Source organism: Seriola aureovittata, chromosome 2, assembly GCF_021018895.1.
Source record: "Seriola aureovittata isolate HTS-2021-v1 ecotype China chromosome 2, ASM2101889v1, whole genome shotgun sequence".
In the NCBI taxonomy this organism is placed as follows: domain Eukaryota; kingdom Metazoa; phylum Chordata; class Actinopteri; order Carangiformes; family Carangidae; genus Seriola; species Seriola aureovittata.
The window spans coordinates 25,730,693-25,750,025 of record NC_079365.1 but is presented as its reverse complement, the minus strand read 5'-3'; the positions used below and the strand labels follow the sequence as shown (position 1 = coordinate 25,750,025).

The window sequence follows — 19,333 nt, the reverse complement described above, 5'->3', positions numbered from 1 at the left end:
AGGATCGGTCTAAACAATAAACATTTGCCTCACAATCTATCACTTGTTAGACTGATCCTGCTGAAAGGCGTCAGGTCTGACTTGTTGCGGAGGCTGGGCATGTGCAGGCGTGTAAACCACCAGTCACTAATTAACAATCTCGTGGCACAGTGAGCAGAGGAGAAAGTTTCTGCTGCCAAAAACAAGTGTGGCCCAGTTTATCCTTCCCATACTCTGTATGTGACACAGAGTTGTGACGAGTCACGACTCGGCTTTGCGCATCGTTATTCTGGAAAACAGGCCGTTAACAAAGTGTACTGGGCATGTACATGTGATTCTGACTAATTGGTCACTGCTGGACTTAATTGATACGCGCTGGAACAGCTGTAACCTTTCTGTCCTTGTTCAGTTATATTACACATCCTAGTGCTTTACCATAATTACATGTTGTTCAGTCCTGTTAATATTGTTCTGAAGCTGATATTGCTGTTATATCCTCCATATTAGCTGTTGAAAGATTTGGAGGCGAGGGGAAAACCGGCTGCTCTGCCTTCTTATATATATCTATATATATCTATATCTCTATATATATATATATATATTCTACACTTATTATCCTATTCTTAAGATTCAAATGCATGTAAATGCAGGACACACACACACACGCACACACACACACACACACACACACACACACACCATCCTCTGTATAAACAATAAGGACATAAATCAGTTTGCCATCCTCTAATCATTGGTATCAACATCTCAGTGACCTGAATGATCAGTGAGCATAAACAAAGCACAGAGACCACAGACCTGCTGAGTCCCTGGTATATTTCAGGATTATGATGGTGTCGTGTTGCCATGGTTTCAGGCTGTATCTTAGCCTACTTTCTGTTCTCCGCTCTGTAGACGAGTTAGTTATCGGTCCTGCCAGCTGTGAGCCTTTCAATTAATACACAGTCGCAAGTTACTTTTTTTTTTTTTTTATTGTGTCAGGAGTTCACTTTCATGATTAGAGACACATTATGAAACAAAAAAATGTGACACGGTCGCCTCGCCTCCTCACAGCAGCCAGACGGCCACAACAAAGTCACAGATTATTAGCTTTTTCTTATTGTTTCTGTGGATATGGTGACAGAGATTTACAGATGTTTACAGATGTTTACAGAGCGTGAGAGCAGATGCATCAAACACAACAACAAGCTGCAAAACTAAATCAACCCATCAAAACACAACCTTCAGCTCAGGTTCAACAATCAAACTAAAGCAACTCTTCCTTGGAAAGAATAATATGGAGGAAGATATTATGGACTTGCTGATGTCAAAGAAATAGCAAGTATTTTTTGTCTCTAAAAACGTAAAGAGTCTAAAGTCACAGTGAGTCTGTCCTGAGTCAGTGATGCTCAGCCTGATTCAAGGTTTCAAGGTATCTGGTCATAAATAAAGAAAATAAATCCATTTCAATGAAAGAGGTGAACCTAGGGAGCAACGTTGTGGATGAACTAAAATGTGTAGTACTATTTAGAGAGTTAAAACATTGTTTAAAATGAATTTAATAAACAACTAGACACCATCTTGCACTCCAGCCAGTAGCCACGGGTCAGACCACACCCATCTTCAAACTCGGCCTTCATTGTGAAATCAGCCACACACCTGTGAAGGTCACACTGAAAATCTGTCCACAGACGGACAGACATGTAAACACCTGCCAAAGCACCGAAAACTGCCTCAGAGGTGCTTCCTGCTACAGTAGGTGTCTCTAGGACCACTGTTTTCCATGATGACACACACACACACACACACACACACACACACACGATGACAACAACAGCAGCTGGCGGTGCTGAGCTGCTGCAGAGAAGTACGTGTGTGTGTGTGTGTGTGTGTGTGTGTGTGTGTGTGTGTGTGTGTGTGTGTGTGTGTGTGTGTTCACCCCCCGTGTCTCTGTTGCTGCAGCATCTCTCTACAGAGTTTGCAGGTTACTGGGACGTTTGATTTCTCTTCATTATTAATTACTTTCTGTTTTATTTATGACAGACAACCTCACTTAAATGTCACTGCTAAAATTGTTTTGTAAAAAATATGTTTGTACTCAAATAGGCCAGAGGCCAAATCTCTAGATCACGCGTCGCAGCCACGACGCAGCCTTGTCTGTAGGTTGATATCCCATGACATAACTGTGTCTATGATAAACCGCTTCATGTGATATGATGTTTTGATACAATGTACATGAACGTCCTGGTGCGTCTGAGCAGCTGCGATGAGCAGTGACCACACATGCATGGAGCCTGCAGCCTACCTGTGTGATGCAGGCGCCGGTGAACGCCACGATCACAGCCACCACGTTGACAGTCAGTTGGAATTGCAGGAATTTAGAGATACTGTCATAGACGTTCCTCCCCCACATCACGGCCTTGACGATGCTTGTGAAGTTGTCGTCAGTTAATATGATGTCAGACGCTTCCTTCGCAACATCTGTGCCGGCAATTCCCTGTGAGGAAACAGAGGGACATGATCTGTTTCAGGAAATTGGGGCTGAGTGCCACAGACAATAAGACAGACAATAATGTGTAGATAATAAGAAAACTGCACTAGACTTATCCTATAACTAACAACATGCTGCATTTTATTTCTAGATGAATCTAAATGGAGAAATCAGAGCATGAGCTTCAGTATCAACCAGTGTCTGCTGTTCAAAAGCTCAAATACTCTGGCTACAAGAAAAAAAAAAACAATGATGATATTAGTTATTTGATTGGAGGATGAGCTGATCTACCAAATCAAATATTCATTTGACCCTTTTCTACTTATGGCACATGGAATAAATCAGACATGAAGACCAGACAGGCTGCTACTGAGTTCAGTCCTGTCATTGCCTCATCAACCTCATCTGTGCTGCAGATTTGAGCTAAATGACACTTCAGGCTACATCATCATCATTTCTCTATTTTCAATTTAACAGCGATGTCAGTTTTCTTTGTTAGTCGCCGTTGTTTTCTCAAAGTCTCCGTCTCAGTTATTCTTCCTTTCAGGACCACAATCACTGAGTGTTCTGTTAACTCTCACTGGACTCTCTCTTCGTGGGTTTAAAGCAGAGGTCTGAAACTACTGTACCACACCATAGAGTCATTATTTAATTTCTAGCAAAGGTTTTCTTACTTCACATCTAAAATTTAGCAAACTGTGGTTCCCATCGTGATGGATGGGATCCGCTAAAAGCAGCCCCAAGCTAAATCTGAGGGGTCATGAGATGATCAGTGGGATAGGAAAGAAGAAACGTATATACACAAAAAAAGGAAGAAATAATTATAACATTTCCTCAATCTGAGATGGGAACACTTGCTTCACTGTAGTAGTAACAGAAGTGAGAAGCCAAAAAGATTGGGAACCAGCAGCTGAGACACCTGACACCTGTCTCTTTCTAAACCTTAAAGAAGGTTTAATAGGACTGTCAGTCGCATCTGCAGGGGAGAGCTCCTGCTTCAGCACCATTATCCTACTGAACCTCCACCACAGTATGACAGATACAAGGGAGAGGAGGAGGGAAGACCAGCTGCTCAGCTCCACAGGTGATATACTTGGAATTTACTACTGACAAATACTGGATTTTTTTTCTCCCATCCCAGTGTTTTAGGAGAGAACAACTCAGCCAGCGACACTCAGGTGATTTCAGTTTGACGTCCCTGGTGTAGAGGGAAATACAGCTGAAGTGTAGAATATTTTAAACCCAGTCAAACGACACGGTGGTGAAAATAAAACAGGAGAATTAGTCTCATGTTAACAGTAACCACGTAACCATGAAGAAGCTGTGATCTGAGTAGCTGTGTCTCTCTGCAGAGTCAGACTCTCCCAAACAGACGGAGGTGAATCGCTCTGTTTTCCAGCTGAACAGGTGATAATTGAACTGGGACACTTGCTGCAAACTGAAAAGATTCCAAATGGGACACATTAGTATCTAGAAGGTCACGGGTTTGAGTCCCCAGAGTGTGTTCGTGATGTGTTTAGGAACAGTGAGTACTGTCAGGGAGCTGTTTGACAGCTCAGCAGCTGCTCGGCAGCCTGCAGGAGACACTGGTGTTCAGATGACTTTTCCTCAGTAAATAAAGGTTACAGCAACACACAAAGCTCAGCTGATGTTACTGAGCGCATCCACGGGCCATTTTTATCGGTAAGTATCCGCTTAAATATTCAGTTGATCACTTTCAGTGCAGCTCTTGGTGCTGCGATGTCAGCTGAGAGAAACTCCTCGCTGTGAATCTTTAATCATCAGCATCTGATTCATTCACATTCATTGATACAAACGTTGCTTCAGGTTTCAGTCGCTCTCTGTCTCTGTTCCTCAGGTGAATCACTTGCTGCTTCTTGGTTCACAACTGAATTTAGGACCTTGAACCAACAGACCTCAGAAGCCCCTTAATCCCAGTCTCTAGTCTCATATCATATAATGCTTATGTGAGTCAACTCAAGATACGACTCACCAGGCATCATTTGTAGTGTATGTGTTTGTTTGTATGTTTTGAGTTTCTGACACTACAGTTCCCATCATGCTGTGGGTGACTGTAATGTTTCCACTGTCAAATAAAATGGCGAAGATAAAACATGCAAAATCACTGAAAGACATTATTTACTGTATATAATACATAATGCATGAGCTAAAAATATAAAAAAGACAGATTAATTCTCCCTGATGCATCCAGGCTCAACATTTATTGATTTATTATTCCATTTTACAGCTATCTTAATAATTCCATGGCATTACGCTCAGACGTTACTGTGGATGATGTTTAGAGAAAATACATATTTCATGGCTGCGTTAGAAATGTAATTAACTTAAGGACTTTTTTCTTCTGGTAATGAGGCAGAGCTAACTGAAGCAGCAGATGAGTGAAGCAGTGAAGAGCTGGCGAACAAAGATGACAGAAAAAAAGTGGTTACCATGGCAAAGCCAACATCAGCTTTTTTGAGGGCGGGCCCGTCGTTGGTGCCGTCTCCCGTCACTGCCACCACCTGTCGGGTTTCACCCACCGTGCTGTCAATGATGCCTGATCAACAGAGTGGAACAAAGAAACAATTCTCCATCTCAATGAGCGTGTCAATATTTCAAATTCTCTCCTTCTGTTCATTTTCAACCGACATGAGATCTGGTTTAAAACTGCATTTATTTTTGCTAACCAATATACAACATACATCCTACAATATAATACTGAATCCCTGCGAGAACAAACCCACCTTTGACCAGAGTGTGTTTGTCTGTCGGTGAGGAACGAGCCAGAACGCGCAGCTTGGGCCAAACTTTGTCCAGACGCTCTTGTTCCACCTGGAAAAGTGAAACATTAAAAATGGTTTGTGTGAATTAGCTCATATATGATACAACGTGTTTGTCCGACACCTCGTTAACAATTCAACCATCATTTATCGGATCTCGGACTATTTTCTTTCCTAAGGTGAGTTTGGCTGCATCACATCGTGAATATGGTCATAAATCAAAACGACGTCAACAAAAGTCTGTGAAATGTTCATCTTGGTGTAAAAGATTCTGCAGAAGGAAACACCTGAACGACTTCATGCTACAAAGAAACCAAGTCTTTATTCAACTGAATGCTGCAGAAAATCACAAATGATGTAGTTTGACAGAAAATTATTCTTATATCCTTACTCCCTCCCATTTTCTCATTGTTTCCATGACAGCAGCTGATGAGAAGTGGCTCCCATCAGGTGGGAATCTGTATCTTAATTCTACATTGTATCTAACTTGCATGGTGCAGCCTGTTTTTAAAGTTAATAGTGTAGCTTCCACACTACGATCAAACTAAGCTTCAACACAGCTGCCGCCACAGCTGGACTCCGTGTCTGCAGGATGTGGAAGCACTGCTGGATGTGTTTGTTCACAGGTTATGCTCAAGGACTCGATCAGCCAAAATCACATCAATGCTCAAGTTGCTGTGAATTTTGGACGCAGCCTGTTTTCAGAGCTTCACACAGCTTTAGGTTCATTTTTAATTACACAGTTGTAGGCCACAATAAACCGCAGTGAAACATTTCCGTAGCCGTCTCACCTCTCCCTTGTCGTTTCTGATCTGCTGGTTGAACTCTTTGCCCTCCATACACAGGAAATCCTCCCCGGGCAGCAGGATGCCACACTTGGTTGCAATGGCGCGGGCTGTGTTAATGTTATCTCCAGTAACCATGCGTACGGTGATGCCTGCACGCTGGCACTTAGAAATAGCCTCAGGTACCTGAAAGAGTGTCAGAAAAAACAAACGTGCAAGATTCAAACAACATGAAACCTGAAAGACGAGCAAAGACGTAACAACTCCGGGAGCACAGAGAAAATCTCCAGCTTCTTGTTCCTGATCCATCCGTCACTTTAAAGATTATGGTGAGTCGCTCCTGGAGAATACTAGAACTGGATTAAGGCGAACGTGATCAGTTCAGTCCTACAACATTACCCAAGCTACACTAGTATTGCATCCTCATTGCTCAATGATATGAATAATATATGAATAATAAAATGAAAGGCTTTTCTCTTGTATAGGAGTTTAGTTTCATGTCTTCTACATCAATAATTAACTGTTGAGGAAATGGGCTTCTGGCCTGGGACATGTTCACTGTAGCCTCAGTTTTTTTTTTGCGAGATGGTCGCTGGCTGAAAATGGGAAGCGGCTTTTGTTGACTTGTGTCTGAAATCAAGGATCTGTTGTTTAAAAAAAAAAAAAAAAAACCACTATGAATTTTTACTGTAGATCTGCCACAGTTATCACTGCAAAGAATAAAACAGAGAGAACAGAAAGCTGCGGGGCGCAGCAACGGTTAGTGATGGGAGAAGCCGAGTAGTTTAGTCGTCGTGATTCACTGATTTGCTTTACTGAATAGTTAAACTGGGTCATCACGGGAATTTGACCAGTGTTTGTATGATGTCAGTATGCTCCGCCCTTTTCGTGAAGGAACTAACCACTAATTGCAAGTGGTTATACGAGGGTTCAGCTCTTTGATAGTGGGATTTGTTCCATATAAATTTACGGTGCAGACGAGACAGTCAGGTCACAGTGACATGCAACATGTTTCAGAAGCCTGAACAGAAAGAATAGCTAAAATATTCAGATGAGTCTTGTGTCCATCACAGGTCGTGTAGAGATAAACGATGAGCTGCCGACTCTCCTGCTGCTCTCCAGTTATTTCCATCCTGTCTGTGATCTTTGTGCGCTGACATTAAAGCAGCAGGCAGCAGCACTGATGCTTTCTGAGCTTCATTACAGGCTTCATTTAACACTTCAGAGCTTCTGAATCCGACGCACCTGAGCAGGACTCACCTCAGTCTTCATGTTAGGAAAAAGTGTTCATTTATCTCGACACTGTCACACAGCACTGAATGTTGCAAGCTTTTTCCCTTATAACACAAATATTATAATATAATCACGAGCCGCCTGACAGATCAGTCACACTGTCCGTTTTTCTCTTTGTTCTGTCATGATGGAATAAACTGAGCCTCGGTGACTCTGCTGAATTCCCGCAGTGCGTGCAGGACATTTTAGCAGTAAGCTGAACTCATTTTTGTATCAGTGAAAACAGCTGCAGACCGGAAACACTGATTGTTATACTGTAGACGTACCGACACCACACCGAAGCCGACGTAATACTGCAGGTAACGGACGCCACAGCCACACTGAGCTGCGGACCCTTACTGCCGTTTGTCAAATTAACGAAACTACTTCTGTCACAACAACTGAGTGCAACATCATGAATATCTTTGAGGAGAGACTGTATGACACTTTGCACCATTATCCTTATTTATATGATTCATGGGGTCGAGACAAAAAGCCGAATACACGGCGGCGGTGGGATGCAGCCTGGAGGAGGCCATGACAGCGGATTTTTCACTCTGACTTCCAGTGTGGAAATTCAGAGCCTGTAGAGCCGTGATCCTGATTTGTCTTCATTGTGTCCTCATTTCTCTCGCATTTTCTTTTCTTGTGTCTTAGTCCCGTCTTTAGCCTTAGCCTCCTTCCTCTGAACAGTCATCTGAAGCACCGTCAGTCTTTGACGAGCTGGATCAGCTGTCAGTCTGCAGGGGTTGACAGCTCTGTAGTCTTCTTAGAAATTTTTCAAGGAAAGTGGAAATTATGTTAATATTTCTCACATCAAAATATAGTTTCTGTGGACGCAGTGGGATTTTCAGCTTCACATGTGAGAAAATAGAATGACACCGATGGATAATTAAAATGTGTTTCTTGTTGAATAGATAAAGACCCCCCCCCCTCCTCTCGGTGAATATGATATGATGCATGATGCGGGTTAAAAGGGTAAATAACAGATCATAAAGAAATGTTTCTCTGATGAATGATGAAAGTGGTTCGCTTCACACTGAATCCACTTTCTGGAGTTATTAGATTACATTTACGGTCTGTCTATCTATTGCTTCTGGTCTTATTTTCTAGTGTTTACTGCATCAGAGAAAATCCAGTAATTCTGTCCACTTGTCCAAAGTTCATGGCGTACCACAGCACACCCCTCCCCATAACTGTGAGGCGATCCAAGGACAAACTGACTGATTTCTAACGGGTGTGTCTGTGTGATAAAAAACCTCCTTAAAAGGCGGCTTTTGTGGATCGTTGCTCAAGATAATCTTAGTTTGATTGTAGGTCCGTGGGCTAAGATCATTTTAGTCTTAAGATGCTTTTGGGAAACTGGGCCTGATTAATTTCAGTAAGTGAGGAGAGATCAAATAAAGCAAAAATTAAGGGACAAATGAGGCTAAAAACGTACCACATAATTAATACTAGGAGAGATGGAAGCGGTCCAGCAGTCCGAGATGTCACATTTCTGCTGGTTTCTATTATCTTTGTTCAGCAGGAGTTTACTAAACAGCTCAAACCGCCTCCTTTATTGGGAGGCTCTGTTGCACTTACTGAGCAATATCATCGACTCAAGGGAAACGTAACCGCGCTCATGTCTGTTTCATATCGTATCTGGATTCGAACCCGGGGCCGCTGCGGTAAAGGCTGAGCCTGAGTGGTATGTGCTCTACCAGGTGATTTCTTTGACTGATTTTAAAATCCACATTGACTATTACCTATGTGACTGAAACTGTCCGATTTCATTAGACTATATTTAGACTATTCGACTAGTCGGGTTTCCAGTCCGACTATGACTCACTGCGAGAGAGATAATAATTAATAACTAATAATAACTGACTATTTCTGGTGCCGATGTTTTAATTGTTCAGTCGACTAATCACATACATTCCTAATGAACATAAACCAACATCGGGTGTTGAGTACAGGATGTGTGCGTGAGCGTGGTTAACCGTGTTCCGTACCTCAGGTCTGACGGGGTCCTCGATGCCGACCACGGCGATGCAGGTGAGCTCGTTCAGGATGTCGTTCTCGATGTCCCAGTCTGGCTCTCCGGCCTCGGCGGGAAAGTCCCTGTAGGCCACGCAGATGGTCCTCAGCCCGTCGCACGCCATCGGCTCGATCACCTTGTGCACCATCTCGTCGCGGTCCTTCGGCTTGAAGACGCGAGGCTGACCCTGGGCATCCAAGATACGAGAGCATCTACGAGAGGAGGAAAGAGGGAGGCGGAACAGGTGCAGGGAGATTATTAGGGTTTAAGGAAGTGAGTGAAGACTGTCATCCGTTACTTCATCCATCTATCTGCTATTTGATCTCATGTCTTACTTCCTCAGGACGATCTCTGACGCTCCTTTGCTGTACATGCGGAAGCCTCCGTCAGCGTTCTTCAGCACTGTGCTCATGGACTTGCGGGAGGAGTTGAAGGTGTAAACCTTGTAGAGGCTCTCTTCGGGGACCTCGTCTCTGATTGGCTGGTAATCCCTCTTCAGCTCCAGCACCAGGCCCAGCAGAGCACACTCGGTTTTGTTGCCCACGTGGCGGGGGAGGCCGCCTTCTTTTTCGGGAGGCTGAGAAAGGGAGAAAGGTTTGGATGAGATGTCAGAGTTTGAAGTTTCATCAGTTTCATGTCGTCACAAGCATTGAGGGGAGGACACCCAGACTACTTCTGCATGTACAATGGTTTCAGGTGTCTCCTTGTGTTTTCACCCACGTTAGGCCCGATCTTACAGCATTGTGGCTTTCATGGTGTCAGGGTTAAGGAAATGATAAGATATAGGTTGTGGTTAGATGACGCTGTGGCGGCGAGAGTCTCACCAGGATCTTTGTTGTGTATGCCGAGTTAATGGAGATGCTGTTGACCATCACTTCCAGAGTCTCTGGTTTTATGACATCTGGTTCAGGGACAGTTTTGTAGTGTGTGTCGCCGATGTACGCCTGCACCACCGTCATCCGGTTCATGGTCAGTGTGCCCGTCTTGTCCGAACAGATGGCCGTGGCGTTGCCCATGGTCTCGCAGGCGTCCAGATGACGCACCAGATTGTTGTCTTTCATCATTTTCTAAAAGATGGAGAACACGGTTAGAGGCTGAGGTCTGTTTTTAAACAGAGTTATGAAAGACATGTTTGATAGGTGTAGTTATCAAATCCTCAACAAACGTGGCACGATTCTCTGAGGAGTTAAAAATCCATTAGTGTTACATTTCCCATAATCCCCTTTGCTTTCCATCCTGCTCACCTTGACAGAGTAGGCCAGAGAGATGGTGACAGCAAGCGGCAGCCCCTCAGGAACAGCCACCACCAGCACTGTCACGCCAATGATGAAGAACTTGACAAAGTACTGGATGTAGATGGGGGTGCACTCAGCCACCCAGGACCGACCCTGGATCCCGAAGGTGTCGATCACAAAGTAGAGGATGAGGATGATGACGGTCACGGCTGACATGATCAGACCTGGTCGGAACGAGCAGAGCGAGTTTTAAGACAAGCGCGCGTCCTGTTCCAAGTCAAGTCAGAAATCCTTTCATCTCCATGTGGGCAAGAAAGACCTGCCACAGATTTCCACATATGTTATTGCGGCGTGAAATACGAATGTTTTTGTCATGGTAACACTCTTTTAAAAGATGATGGCCATCTCATGGTGCATTCAAGGACAATCTGATGTCCAATAACTACCTGCTGAAAAACGACGACGACTCATGTTGCTGGAAAACTGAATCCAGAGAAACAAAGTAAGTGACTTTCATGCTCTTGAATATACTTATTCCTTAATGTTTGACTTGACTGATTGCTAAATGCAACATTTGCATATATCAGTTTTATGAAACTGAGAACTGGAACTGAAATAATGGTCAAACAAAAAAAAAAGCGTGGTTTATATTTCTGCAAACCTGTGACGACTTGATGAAGAATCAAGGTAAAGGTCTAACAGGAAGTTTGCCACTTGACAAAACAGAAGGGGAAATCTCTTTATTTGTCTGTAGCTCAGACACGTCCTGAGTGTAAAATCAGAAACAGGCGAGGACAGGTGAAACAGAAAAATCCACTGCTTATGTTTTTTCCGCATCATCTCTCCTGTCAGTCACCTCCAGTCAAAGTGTTTCGGCCCAAATTCTATTTCTGTCCATTAATGAAGGGCAGTTTATTACTGAAGCTGGTCTATGGATGGTGCCCCCCCCCCCCCCCACACACACACACTGTCCTGAAAGCCCCTCGGTGTATTAAGGTCAATTGAAATGACACAGAAAATACCTTCAATTCTGGGATGAATCATGTTCCCAATAAACATCCATCCAATAAAACTGAGTGCATTCTGACCCGCAGCCTCTCCGTCCCCGACCTGAGCGCTTCGTGTGCTGTTAAAGGAACAGTCCTGCATTTCTGGAAATCCCCTTGATCTTTGACTTCTCCAGAGTCAGGAGAGAAGATGAGTATCAGTTTCATATGTGTGCATCCAGTAAAGAGAAAGGTCCAGGATGTGTTAGCCTAGCTTAGCACAAACACTGGCTCAACAAGCCACGTGATTATACAGAGTCACGTTATTGAGGAAAAAGAAAAAGCTCGGTATAAAGCAGATCAATGTCTCGTGACTTTACAAGATCATGATCCACCATCAATTTTAAATTTCACATTGACCAGGATCAGATTTGATCAGGATAGCTGATTTGACTTGTGAGCTTCAGTCTTAATAGTATTTTCCACTCAATGTTTTTTGAGTCTTTCCTGGCTTTGGTATCGTGACTTTGCAAGAGCCTCCGGTTGTGAGAAACCTCTGATTCTGAATGACTTTAGCTTGGCTGATAGCTGTGACGTTCTCATAATATTAAAGAACCTTCACAGACGCCTGCAGAGAGATGCCGTCAGACATGGGGAAAATATTTATTTCTCTTCTGTGGCTGTAAACCAAACATAAGTGCATTCAGAGCTTCTCTAACATTAGATATTCAGAGCTGGGGAGCAGTAACATCATCTTAAACATTGGAAATAGCAGGGCTACGACTATGTACCGGCACACACACACACACACACACAAGGAGAGATGAGCTACAGCATATTTAATTCCCTCAGGGGCATAACTGTGTTTCAAAATACCTTTGGTCTCGCTGTGTTTCCAGAAGAGACATGCAGAGCCCAACAGCAGCTGCTCATGGCAGGTTCGCTCTGACTACCTGCTCCATTAATGCACATGTCACTGTCCATGCATACATGATAAGTCACTGTGCCCAGACCAGCATGTGTAACCAAACACTTCATAATCACAAGGACGTTCGGAAGCTGTGGAGATTTTATAACTTTTCTAAGGGTGTGGCTCTGTTGAATGGATTGGCCTGAAATTTGGGTGCAACATGTAATTTTTGTACTTTGTGCTCATTAGCAAATGTTAGCACTCTAAACTGAGACGGTGAAGGTTATATGTGCTAAACATCATAATTTCACTGTGTGCATGATAGCACGCTGACGTTAGCATGCAGCGCATTAGTACAGCCTCATATAGTCAGTAGTGTGGCCTCAGACTCGGCTTTACAAACTGCTTGTTGCATGGTGGGATAGCGTCAGAAGCCCTCGCCCTGAACCGCACAAATATTTCTGTGACTTTTCCTGAGAACAACTGAATGCAGCACTGGGAGATACCATCTAAAGATGTGCGCCGTTATCCCTGTATCTGAACATATCGCACCTCCACCCTCTCTATGATGTTTGGCTTTTCATCTAGCATCTGGGCGTGGTCGTCCAAACAACAATAAACACTTCGGACTTCATGTTGAACGGCCCGTCTTTAGACCTTCTGCTGACGGAGCATAAACTGACCCTTTATCTTGTTCAGAGGAACCTGCTGACTCATCCCTGCAATTATTAATTATTAATGACTACATGTTTGCTTTAATATTTATTAAACTTATTAACCCTTTTATTTTGTTTTTCATTTGTTCAGTGGTATTACAAATTTCTCTGGATTTGTTGAAACATGTTTTTTTCTCCTCTTGACTGAGCTAGGCTAGCAGGTTTTTCTAGTTGCTAAGCTAAACATATTGTGTTGCTGTCAGTGACACACATTCATGTTCAAGCTGTTCTATGTTTTATGTGAGTATGTGTGTGTGTGTGTGTGTGTGTGTGTGTGTGTTGTGTGTGTGTGTGTGTGTGTGTGTGTATGTGTGTGTGTGTGTGTGTGTGCTCCTCACCAGCCTTCCCAATCTGCACAGCCAGCCTGGTCAGTTTGCCCTGCAGCACTGACTTCTCCTTCTTTGTCACGTTGACCTTCTTCACCGGTTTCACCTCCTCCTTCTCATCTGACTCGGCGGCCTCCTCGCTCTTCAGCGGCTGGATCTCCAGGGCGATGCCATCCTGGGTCTTGGCTGGAGGAGGAGGGGCGTGGTGGGGGGGTAAGGTGATGGTTGAAGGGTAAAAGAAGGATGAAGGTTTTAAGGGGCAAATGAGTGAGGAGAGAGGTAGAACAGGGGCAAAGAGTAAAGAGAGATGAGGAGGAGGAGGTTAAGGAGAGGTCAGGAAAGGTTTGTGATGATGAAGAGGTGAAGATGAAGGAGGGTGAGTGAGAGTTATGTGATAGATGGGGGGAGAAAATATTGTGTAAAAGGTAGATGGTTGTATTTTTAGGAATGAAGATGGAAGAGAGGAATTGGGGGCAGAGGGTGAGGTAAGGTGGGACGGGTTGACAAAAGGCGAATGAATTAAATCAATGATAATAAATGACAAAATAAAACAAAATGAAGAGGGGAGGAAGGTTCAGGAGTGGTTTGGGGATAAAGGGCAGAGAGGCAGAAAGAAACGTTACAGATTCAGTCTGAGGGAAAGCTGAAAACGACGGAACGAGTTTTCTCAGAGATCAGAAAAGACCCCTGACACTTTATCATTAACATGGTGACCCTTTGGCTGAATGCAGAGAGTAGCATGTCATCACTTTTGATAACAGAACATTCATGAAAAGGTCCAGGTAGCTTTAAGAGAGTGTCACAGACGAGTTGGGAGCAGCAGGTCGTAATGAAGAGCAGCAGACAGAACAGAAAACAGCAGATACAACAGAGGATTTAACAGGGGGCTGTCAATCACACACGCACACACACTCTGTTTGTTTCACATCAGAGCTCAGAGTTTGGAACGAGGCTGGGCTCTGAAGTCTGACATGGCGTCTGGTTTTTCACGTCCTGCTCGGCGGCTCTGCTCCTCATTTGCATAAACAAACTGTGTATTTGCATTTCACTTCATCAGCTGTGATCCTGTTTGGACTGTAGTGCTGTAAGTGCCGCTTTTTGATCTGTTTGATCTCTGCTGAAGAGCTTACACTGAATTCAGCTGCACTCTTTCCATCCACTGCTGTTTGTCATATTTCCATACCAAAGAAATGTGAGCAGGTGATGAATGGAAACAGAACAGATCTACAATTAATCTGACACACTCAGGTTGGACGTGCTGTTTGTCCTCATGAACAGCTGAGCTGACAACACTGACTGAACCTGGAATGATTTTATCTTAAAATCCCATAATTTCTTAGAAAGGTTATTAACATTAAATTACTGGAGATGTCTGATTGGGCCGTTAAATATATACACAGATACTCAAACGCCGTCCATCAGCTAACTGTGTTGTCCTGCACTAAACCCTGTTGGAGAGTCACTGCTGGTAACAATATCAACATCACTTCTGGAACCAACAATACCAACAGATCATGGACATAAAGCAGGTTTAGATTCCTGGATGACCAGTAAAAAGTTTTTAAATAACAAGAAAAACTTCATCTGTTCACTGCTGAGAAACTCTTTAGATTTATCCAAAATCTAACCAGGCAATGTCAATGACATTCAAAGAAAATTCAAAAGGAATGGGGGAACATGTCTGTTGGAAAACTTCAGCCGATTTTTTATTATCTACTGATGTCAAATAATGAAGCCTGCTGGGTCAGCGAAGATGACTGTTTCTGTCAAATCTATCCCAGTTTTTGATTTCTGCTGGAGAAACTTTCACTGGAAGCAGCCAAGAGCAAAGTGAGTCAATAATAAAAAATGAGGGTTGGAATCTGCAGTGTTTGGGAGTGGAAAACATACAGTCCTCTGTTGTGCCGTCTGTGCGGTGAGTTTTCAGCGGAAAAGTTAAAATCAAAACGTATTAAAACAAATTCACTGACTGAGCCTCATGTAAGAACCAGGATGTGATCGAGGGGAACTTGTCACACTCTCAGATTTAGTTGTGCATGACTGATCATCATGTACAGATAGTCTGCCTTTCTCCACAGGGGAAAAACACAACAGCAGCATTTAGCCTTTAGGAAAAACATGGAGGTGGAGGGGAGGGGTTACTCTGATATGCATTGTGTTGTGTTGCACTATGTATCCAGTGTGTAAACAGTGTGAGGCCTATCAGGGCTGGTGTGGTTGGAGAAAATCAACTCACTGAGTTTCATGGTATTGGGCTGCAGATATATTTAACAGGTTACTGCAAATGTTTTCACTCTTTTATTGGTGATACATTTTTGTGAATAAAACTTGGCATGAATCAAGTTAAAACAAGCAATTTACAAGAAGTTTGTTCAAACTGCAAACTTCACAGATAAACATTAGAGAAATAATAAATAAATAAAAATATAAAAAAAGGTTCTTGCACGAGGCTCAGTGTTTCTAAACAAGAGATTTCCTCCCAGCTCGCTGTTGATATTTTGTAGAAAACATCCACACTGAGCTTAGGGACCTTCAAAGATTTGGAGATATTCGCACAAAACCAGAGAGTGTCTTTAATGTGCAGTAATGTGTTTTTGGACACTTAAATCCCAAACAACTCCTTCACCGCCTCACTTCATTTTCATTAAGTTGATAATCAGAAGCTCCCCACACTGAACTTTGTTAGAAAGGAAGTAATTTCAAGACAGCACGACCTTGACATGACATTTAGACATTCTGAATGTGTCGGTGTCAAACCAGGAAGCTGTGGAGCTTTATGCACATGGTCCACTCTGAGGACAAGCCACAACATAGAACTAACTGACACAGCTTCACATGAACAGGACTGAGACCCACTGACCAACCACAGAACTGTAAACAGGCGCAGCACTGAACCATGGGAGAACACATGGCGGGCAGAGGGGAGGGGGGTGTCTGACAATCAAAAAAGAAAGCAAGTCAACAAACAGAAGACAAACTCAAAGGATCACCCCAAAAAACGACAGCGATGCAGAACCACGACAGAGAGAGACAGGAGGAGGTAGAGGAGGCTGCAGAGCTGTGGAGGCTGCAGGAGACTTCAGCAAGACAGAAAAATAACAGAAGAGGGAGAGAGTCAAACAGTGATTACAAGACAACATGAAGTCCTGAGCAACACCCTGCAAGGAGGCAACAGTAAGAGAAATGAGAGGAATCAAAGGCGAGAAAAAAAGAAAAATAAAAAAAGGAAAAAAAAGAAACTGAAGATACACAAACAGAACAGACGACAGCCCACAGCCCACTAATACTGCAAGGGTGCAACTCCCACACACACTGACAGCCTCGAAACAGCCAAAAGACATCACGGCACTGTTTGTTTTTCTCACTGGTGTCAACAGAAAGTCACATTCATTAAAACAGAATAAATAACCATGTGGTGGGAAAACTGATCATGTAGCATTTTAAATCCTGAATAAATTCTCAAATACAAAGAGCTTAACTTCAAAGGACGAATCTCCGTCTTTCCTGGTCGACTTTTACTGTGACACATCCGCAGGAAGTGTTTAGTTTCACTGATGTTACCTTAACAGTGAGGTAAGTGGAATTTATCAGTAAATGAAAACGGTGTTGGTGTTGAAAAGATAAAGCGAGAGCAGCAAAGTGGTGAGTGTGACATGTTGTTGTCCTGTGCTGCTTCGGTTTCAACACTTCCTCCATGTTTACCTGTTTTCTTCATAAATTCAGTACAAACTCAATTTCCATTGCAGTAATAAGATCAGTACATCAGTCATGTCACACTCACCGCTCCGCTGAAAACACTCTCTGTTTGTAACACTAATCTGTTTCCATTCACTAATTATTGCCAGCTGCTTCTACTTAGCTGTTTTTTTTATCATTGTTGAGCTACTGTCAGTTAAACTTTATGCACAGATGTTACACTTGAAACGTTTTAAACCACTTTAAAAAGGCATAATTATGTCCTAGAAAGGAAATGATTAGTTGATGAATCAATTACCCTATTGATAGAGAATTAATTGGCAACTATTTTGATGACTGATTAATCGTTAAGTCATTTAGTCGTATTTCTAGCAAAGATGCAAACATTCCCAAGTCCCATTCTTAGGTTGAAAACTGAAAATCTTTGGTTTGAGATGTCACCTTTAGCTTTAAGAAAGTGTGAAACAACCTGGATTCTTCCTTTTCCTCAGGCTTTTATAGTGAAACATCTGCAGGAAGTGTTGATTTCAATGAAAGTAGCTTTACAGTTATAGAAAAAACAGCAAAGTAGAAGCTTTTGAAGGTCTTAGAAATACCTTGTGGTGTGTGTTTAACACCAACTGTGGGACTTTAATTTAGGAGGTGCGTTACCCAATTTTCTTGACCACTAGGGGGCAAAACAACTCCTCCTTCAGCCCTGACACACTATAAAGTGCAAACAGCTGCCTACTTTCACATCCAGCAGAAACAAAGGCACATCATCCCTTTGGAGTCATGTGAAAACAGCTGTCTGCTGCTGGAGACTGAGCCACACAGTTCATCTGGCATAAAACCAAAGCTGGGAGCTAAAAGAGGCTAAAAATCTCCGTAGAGCTGCAGAGTTGGTGAGAAATCTCATTGATCTCTAAAGCTACAGAGTAGATGACGTGACTCAAGGTGTTTTGATCTTGATATGTTTTTAGTGGAGGTCGTCTGTGACTGCAGCTCTGACTGTGAATTATTTTTGTGTGCAAAACTGTGGTGAGTGTCCAAGAGCAGTGTGTTTGTGTGTGTGCTTCTGTGTACATCAAGAAGCATTCTGCCTGCAGCAGATGCTCAAACCATGGGAGGTCGGGAGGAGGGGAGCTCTATGTGTGTGCATCAGTGTGTGTGTGTGTGTGTGTGTGCATGTGTTGAGACAGCTTGCAGAGGAAGTTGGACATGTGTTGGATCACACGGGACTTGGAGGGCAGTTGGCTGGTCGAGTTTGGAGGTTGGAGCGATGACATCGTTACCACACGCGCGCATGTACGCACACGCGCGCGCACACACACACACACACACACACACACACACACACACACACACACACCAAACCCATTAAAAATTAAATATTTAAAGGCACCAAAGGAGCACTTGATGTCAACACAGCGTCATACACCAAGGACACCTCAGAGGTCAGGCTAGTTTAGACTGATAGTCATGTCTCATCTCTGAGCGTGGAATGAAACATTTTGAGGAGAGAAAATATTTTTGCAAGCATATGAATTATAGTTTGTAGAGAGATTATTATCACTCCATGAATAAATTTATTTGAGTGAACACAAAATATATTTTGTGCTCAGTAGAAGGATTTTTTTTTTTGGTTGTTTTGATCCACAGAAATGCACTTCGATAACCTGTAACTCTCAGTTTTACTCATTTGCTCTCCTTCAACATCTGGTCTGCACACCTGCACAGACAAAGTAGTTCATACAGTTTTGGTTACATATATCGTTTGTTGAACCTTTATGAAACTCTGTGTGTTTATTTCATTAGCTTGCAACCTAGTTGTGTTTGTACGTAGCTAGCTAGCGAACTTCTTCCAGACAAGCAGCAACTAATTAAGCTAGATGGCTAACTTTAGCATCACCAGTTATACAGCCAAGGCATTACAGTCAATTATGCAGTTCCTTTAAAAAAACAAAAAACAAAAAAAAACTTGTAAGCTTTGTCTTAAAGATCATCTTCTTAATATATCTGTGGTGTTTTCAGGCTCATAAATGTGGCCATGCATTCTCAACTGAGAAACGTATAATAGGATGAGACTCTTGTATTTACTATAGCCAGCAACATCAACTGGAAGATAAGACACAAAAACGGAAATGGAACAAATGAAAAA

The 19,333-nt window shown here is 42.9% G+C and overlaps 1 protein-coding gene across 7 annotated transcripts in view; it reads right to left on the bottom strand.

The window, feature by feature from the left end:
- The window catches only part of LOC130183558 (plasma membrane calcium-transporting ATPase 1-like), a 91,809-nt gene that overhangs the window by 18,442 nt on the left and 54,034 nt on the right, over nt 1-19,333 (bottom strand). For all 7 annotated transcript variants that reach the window (XM_056399162.1, XM_056399141.1, XM_056399157.1 and 4 more), the window contains 9 exons: nt 13,510-13,683; nt 10,569-10,783; nt 10,149-10,391; nt 9,660-9,901; nt 9,299-9,536; nt 6,039-6,218; nt 5,212-5,299; nt 4,918-5,024; nt 2,282-2,473 (listed from right to left, as the gene is read on the bottom strand). In XM_056399162.1, coding sequence (XP_056255137.1) covers nt 2,282-2,473; nt 4,918-5,024; nt 5,212-5,299; nt 6,039-6,218; nt 9,299-9,536; nt 9,660-9,901; nt 10,149-10,391; nt 10,569-10,783; nt 13,510-13,683 — 1,679 coding nt within the window. The remainder of the gene's footprint in view (nt 1-2,281; nt 2,474-4,917; nt 5,025-5,211; nt 5,300-6,038; nt 6,219-9,298; nt 9,537-9,659; nt 9,902-10,148; nt 10,392-10,568; nt 10,784-13,509; nt 13,684-19,333) is intronic.